The sequence below is a fragment of the Anas acuta genome, chromosome 11 (assembly GCF_963932015.1).
Source record: "Anas acuta chromosome 11, bAnaAcu1.1, whole genome shotgun sequence".
NCBI lineage: Eukaryota > Metazoa > Chordata > Aves > Anseriformes > Anatidae > Anas > Anas acuta.
The window spans coordinates 9,612,504-9,618,645 of NC_088989.1; the positions used below are offsets into that span (position 1 = coordinate 9,612,504).

At 65.7% G+C, this 6,142-nt stretch overlaps 1 protein-coding gene across 2 annotated transcripts; it reads left to right on the top strand.

The window, feature by feature from the left end:
• Positions 1–96: 96 nt before the first annotated feature.
• KLHDC8B (kelch domain containing 8B) lies at positions 97–3,792 on the top strand. Of its 2 annotated transcripts, none has more exons than XM_068694970.1 (6): positions 97–254; positions 732–1,214; positions 1,647–1,811; positions 1,997–2,221; positions 2,296–2,397; positions 3,133–3,792. In XM_068694970.1, exons 2-6 carry the CDS (start codon positions 839–841, stop codon positions 3,327–3,329), a joined length of 1,065 nt encoding a protein of 354 aa, XP_068551071.1. In that variant the 5' UTR covers positions 97–254; positions 732–838; the 3' UTR covers positions 3,330–3,792. The 2 variants fall into 2 exon arrangements, with proteins under 2 accessions (XP_068551071.1, XP_068551072.1); XM_068694971.1 differs by having other exon boundaries at positions 201–314.
• Positions 3,793–6,142: the final 2,350 nt, after the last annotated feature.

The window sequence follows — 6,142 nt, forward strand, 5'->3', positions numbered from 1 at the left end:
CGGTGGGGCAGCGAGCAGGGGGGCTCCGGTCCCTTCCCTCCGGTGCCTCCCTGGCGCACGGTGACCGGGCAGGGCGCTGCGAGCCCGGTGGCCCCGGGGCAGGCAGGACGGTGGGAGAGAGACCCGGGGGCAGGTACCGGGAGCGAGGGGGGGGGGGAACGGGAGCGGGCGGGCGCGGCGCCGCCCCCACCGGCAGCGGGCGGACCCGGGGCGGGCGGCGGCGCGGAGCTGCGAGCGGCGGAACGGGCGGCGAGGTGAGCGCGGCCGCGGTGCCTGCCCCGCTCCCGGGCTGCGGCGGCGGGACGGCTCCGGGGGTGCGCACCGGGAGCCCCGGGAGGAGGCCGGGGCGGGGAGGGGGAGCCCCGGGGTGCGGGAGCCCCGGGGGACGCGAACCGTGCGCGCAGGGAACCCCGGGGTGCGGGGGGTGCACCGGGAGCCCCCGGGGTGCAGGGGATGCGCTGGGAGACCCGGGGAGAGGGAGAGGAGACTCGGGGGGACCGGGGCCGTGCACCGGGAGCCCCCGGGAGGACGGGACCGTGAACCGGGAGCCCTGGGGAGCTGGAGGGTGGGCGGGTATGGGCTGGCCACCGGGAGTCCCCGGGGTGCGGGAGCCCCGTGGGGTGCGTGCCGGGCACCGGGATCCCAGCAGCAGGGCACCGTGCTGCTCCCGGGGCTCCCGGAGGTACCGGGCTGTCGGTGCCCGGTGCTGACCCCTCCGCTCTCCCCCGCAGGAGCCCGCTGGGAGCCGGGCCAGCGCCAAGCCGAGCCCCACCGGCACCGTGGGCCGGATGGGTGGCACGGCGAGGCCCGGGGACCCCCCGGGCGGCTGAGCCGTCCCATGGCGGCGGCGGGCGCGGGCGCCTTCGCGTGGCTCTCCTTCCCCGCCATGCCCACGCGGCGCGTCTACTGCAGCGCGGCACACCGCGACGGGCAGCTCTTCGTGCTGGGCGGCTGCGGGGGCAGCGGGCGCGCGCTGGGCGCCGCCGAGGTGCTCGACCTCCCCACCCAGCGCTGGACCGCGCTCCCGCCGCTGCCCACGCCGCGGGCCGGTGCCGCCGCCCTGGCCGTGGGCAAGCAGATCCTGGCGGTGGGCGGCGTGGACGCCTCGCAGAGCCCCCTCGCCTCCGTCGAGGTCTACCACGTGGATGAGGGCAAGTGGGAGAAGAAGGCGGCGCTGGCACAGCCTTCCATGGGCATCGCGGCTGTGCAGAGAGGTGGGCGATGGGGATGGGTGCGCAGCCGTCGGGCTCTGCCCAAACTTCACCTCCGAGCCTCGACGCGGCCCGTGGATGAGGGTCTCGTAGAGGATGCGCGTGTTGGATCCTGGGATGGGGATGTGATGGGATCGCCCCGGGGCAGGGGGCCAGCGGGGCCGTGGTGGGCGCGGGCAGGGGTGCCGGCGGCGGCGGGAGAGGGATTTGGCAGCATGGCTGTGTTGCCATGGTGTCTCCAGGGAGATGGTGCTGCCGAGGATAATTAGAGCCGATGGCCTGGTGCCGGGCTCTGCGCCGGGCGGCTGGGGCGGGCGAGGGGTCCGAGCGGGGTCAGGGCACTGCTGGCATCAGGCCTCGCCGTGCCCGCTGTCCCCGGCCACCCCGCAGCGGTGACTGGGAGCCCTCCCTGCCTCACCCCCGCTGGTTTCACAGACGGTGCCGTCTACGCGCTGGGGGGAATGGGAGCAGACACCTCTCCGCAGGCGCTGGTCCGCGTCTACGAGCCGGCGAAGGACCACTGGCAGCCCCTGCCCTCCATGCCCACCCCCTGCTACGGGGCATCCGCCTTCCTGCAGGGCAACAAGATCTTCCTGCTGGGTAGGTGGGCGAGCTGAGCACCCCTCAGGGCTGCCCCAGTGGACAGGGGGGATTTCCCCTGCAGCCCCCGGCACACCCCAAGCTCTCTCTGTGCACACTGTACCACGGCACTGCAGCTGGGCCTTGCTGGCGGTGCCGGCTGCCCCTCGGGGTGCCGACAGCCCCAGAATCTCATCCATGCGCAGGGGGCCGTCAGGGCAAGCTGCCCGTCACCGCCTTCGAGGCCTTCGACCTGGAGACGAGGAGCTGGACGCGCTACCCCAGCGTGCCCAGCCGCCGCGCTTTCGCCGCCTGCGCCGTGGCCGACGGCATCTTCTTCAGCCTCGGGGGGCTGCAGCAGCCGGGGCCCCACAACTTCTACTCCCGCCCCCACTTCGTCAACACCGTGGAGATGTTCGACCCCGTGCAGGGTGAGTCCCGGCGGCGCGGATGGTGCCTGCAGCGCGGGGTCTGGGGGGTGATGCTGACGGCCTCTGCCCTGCAGGTGCCTGGAGCAAGCCCAGCCGCGCCATCCGCATGAGGGAGAAGAGAGCTGACTTCGTGGCCAGCTGCCTGGGAGGACGAGTGGTGGCCGTGGGCGGCCTCGGTAACACCTGGGGGAGCCGTGTGGCCGCGTTCCCTTCCCTGTCCTCTGCGGCACGTTGCTGACCGGTGCCGCAGCGGTGGGGAGACGGGCTCTCGGTGCACGAACACCTCTAATTTCTCACCTCCTGCACAGCCCTGGGGCTGCACAAAACCACAGCAGCACTGCTGCATGCTCAGCAGCCCCACAGCCCTAACTCTATCCCCATGTCCCTCCTGTGCCTCCCAAGTGTGAGCAAAACTGGGAAACCCTACTGCCCCTCCAGGGGCTGCTGGTGCTCCCCGCAGGGCTGCTTTTGCCCCATGGCTGCATTTCCCTGGTGCTGTGCGCCGCGTGCTGGCTCAGCCCGGCTGTGCAGGGCTGCAGCGCCGCATCCCTCTCCCGAGAGAGCTGGGGAAAGGTCAGTGCTGCCATTCAGCGGCGGGGACGCTGCGGGGAGGGCTGCCCGGGGCAGTCGCAGCACCCAGCCACACGGCCAGGGCTCGGGGCACGGCGAGCTGGCGGCAGGGCAGGAGGGAAGGCAAGCGGTGGGGTGCCGGCAGCCATCACCCTGGGGATGCTGCTAATCCCGCTGTGCCCCCGTGTAATTACCACTGAGACTGCAGATCCCCCGCTGCAGAGGGCTCAGGGACCAGCCACAATTAGTGGGATTCAGCTGGGGCATTAAAAGCCTCTGAGCAGGGAACGGCAGAGCCTGGGGTGTGCAGGGAGGGGCTGATGCCGTGCCTTCTCTTGCAGGGAACCAGTCGTGCCCCCTGGACTCGGTGGAGGGGTTCAGCCTCTCGCGGAAGAGGTGGGAGCCACTGCCCCCCATGCCCACCGGCCGCTGCTCCTGCTCCAGCTGCTCAGCCCCCGGCCTGCTCTTCGTCATCGGCGGGGTTGCGCAGGGCCCCAGCGGCGCCGTCGAGGCCCTGTGCCTGCGGGAGGTGCCCTGAGAGAGCCCCCACAGCCCGGGGAGCAGCCCCGGCGGAGCACCAAGTGCCTGAAGACGGGGACAGGGTGTGCGTGCGCCCGTGCAGGGGCGGCTCAGCTCCGGGCAGCCGCCGTCCCGCGATGCCGGGCGCCGCAGCGGCCACGGTTTCTCACAATGCATCCGAAATCCCTCTGGGCTCCCGCACCGCCGGGTGCTGCCGCTGCCCCACGGCAGAAGAGCCCAGGGACAAATCCTGCTGTCCCGGTGCCTGGGGAGGGCCGAGGCCGCTGGCACGGGGAGCCGCGGAGGCAGGGCCATCGCCACCGTGCCGCCCCGTTCGGCCCCGTGTCCGTGCCGTGTGTGTAGCAGTGAGTGCTGTGTCGTCGTAGACCCAGTCGATGTCTCATGTAGCGCAGAGGTGCCCTGTAGCTCAGTGCCTAGGAGGTGACGTAGCACCTCGAATAAATGAAACACGTGCGGTTTTACCCTGCTGCCGTCCTGTTGTCCTGCTGCGGGTGGGGATGTGCTGCATGCAGCCCGTTGGGAAAACCCAAGGGGAAGCCCGGTGAGCTCTTCCCCAATAGGACCCTGCACCATTGGGCAAAGAGGCTTCAGGGGGTGAACACCGTGGCAGAGAGAGGAGTTTTATCAGAGGGAGCTGGTGTGCAAGAGAGGACGGGATGGAGGTGGCTGCTGGAAGACTGAAGGTGCTGCCGAGAAATAAGGGGCTTGGCAAGAGAAGAGACATCCCCTACATGAGACAGGAGGTCCCTGTATCCTGCTACCCACAGGACTCCTGCCCTGCTACCCAGCTTGGGATGCTCCTCCAGCTGCTCCTGACCTGGCTGCTGGCTGCCTGGGGTGGCTGCTCTGGAGCCCGTGGTCTCACCCGAGCACCAGCACACTGGCTGGAGCATGGTGTGGTGCCTGGGGAAGTAGGAACACCACATTTCCCACTTATTGGCATCAGGATGGGAAGGTGAGCTCAGTGCTGGTGATGTCTGTGGGTGACAGTCGGGGACACGTGGTGAGATGGGTGCAGGGACTGACGTCCCAGATCGCTCAGCACCGTGGCCCTGCCTGAGCCTTATTGCTTTTGGCTCCATGCAAAGTCACGCACCCCAAAGCACAGAGCAGCGGCCGCAGACACAGCCGAGGGATTCGGTCTTTTAATGAGATGGCATTAGAAAGATCTCACAGGTCCGGGTAAATATCAAGTGTGAATGCCTGACCTTTTGGAGAAGACGGACGGTGTGATCCTCGTGTGGGTAGCACAGGGGGAAACAAGCGGCCAAGGCACCACAGAGCGTGACAGCAGCCAGGGCAGTGCCGTGCCCGGCTGTGCCATGAGCCAGGGCACCGCGTGGGAGATGCTGGGCACGGGTCAGAGAGGAGCTGCCTGCCTCTGTTTCGGGAGGAATATCCTGGGATACCTGGTACCTCGGCTGGAGTATCCCTGCATCCACCTCTGGAGTTGCCATAGAAACCACAGCTGTGCCAGAAGCAGCATCAGCAGGGGCCCTGAATGCGTGATTGATCTGTGCCTCAGCAGCGGGGGGCATGCGCTGGCAGCTGGACAAAGTCAGCAGCTTGCGCTGTGCTGGGAGGTCTGGGGGCTGGAAAGAGAGATCCCATCCTCCAAGCACAGCACAGGGGGGCTCTGGCCCTCTCCTGTGAATACTGCAGCAGCATCCCATTTTCACAACACCCCTCCTACAAGCTTGGCCCCTGCAGGCTTTTTCTTCCAGGGGTGCAGGGAGGGGACAGCCATGGTACCTCTCCCCAGCCTGCTAGCCCTTTCCAGAATCCACCAAGGCTCGTAAGAACTTCACTCTCACCACAACTTTTGTTGTGTGGGACCCTAAATCATGGAGTTGCATTGGACACGCAGACCTGATTAATGAGCTTGTCCCGTGGGAGCATCGCATGGACAGGATAAATCAGGCGCTGAGTCACCAGCACGCTGACAGTCCTGCGCACCTCCTCTGCAGCGTTCCCTTCCAGTGACAGGGGGCTGTGCAGCGGGCACCGGTGCCTGGCACTGTTTTTTCCAAAACCAATGTTGTGAGAGGGGGAAGCCACGGCTTGGGAGCACCTCACTGTCATGTGTCCCTGCTGTGGTGACATTTCCAGTGGCAATGGTGCCAGCCCGGTGGGGCCAGCAGCCCCTGCCCTGCAGAGAGCTTCTCCGCTCTTTTATTAGCACCCTTGCCTCCTGCATGTTTTGGGGGGTTGGGACACGTCCACCCACTGCAGCTCCATTTTGCTTGACTGTTTCACTTGAGATAAACAGAGAAAAATCCGTGACCTATTCTAAAAGTTTGGATTGCTCCTTCTTTTCTGTCTTCACTTTTGGGTACTAGACCCGGATCCCAGCCAAATTAGGAGAAGAGAGTGGCCAGGACAATAGCCAAGGACATCTTGGGATGGATGGAAAAATCTTCAGGCAAAAAAGCAAAATGAACGATGGCCTTGACTGCGCTTAAGACTGACACATTATTAACTGAAGAGCTCATGTGAGCTGCTAATGAAATGCTAACGAACGAAAGAAAAACAGTTGAGGAATGTACAAGATATATTGCTGTCTATCTCCTGGCATGTTCTTTTAATTTTTACTAAATGAAAACCTTCAAGTATCTGGCCAAACTCCCTCATGCTAGAAGCTGTTGCTACAAGCCAGCACCAGGCAACACTGCAGATCTCCACAGAGCTCTGCTACGGACGGGGGGAGACTGGGACTGGAGCTAGCTGTCAAACCTATAATTAAGAAAATGTGTTTCCTTATAGAAATTTCTTTCTGTTGTTGGGGAGATGGAAATACAAAATCTCATTTAT

Bases quoted from the DNA above. Each gene is read 5' to 3' on its own strand.
- KLHDC8B (XM_068694970.1), top strand. From the start codon at position 839: ATGGCGGCGGCGGGCGCGGGCGCCTTCGCGTGGCTCTCCTTCCCCGCC. The intron at 1,215-1,646 runs GTGGGCGATGGG...CTGGTTTCACAG, and splicing joins CATCGCGGCTGTGCAGAGAG to ACGGTGCCGTCTACGCGCTG. The intron at 2,222-2,295 runs GTGAGTCCCGGC...TCTGCCCTGCAG, and splicing joins GATGTTCGACCCCGTGCAGG to GTGCCTGGAGCAAGCCCAGC.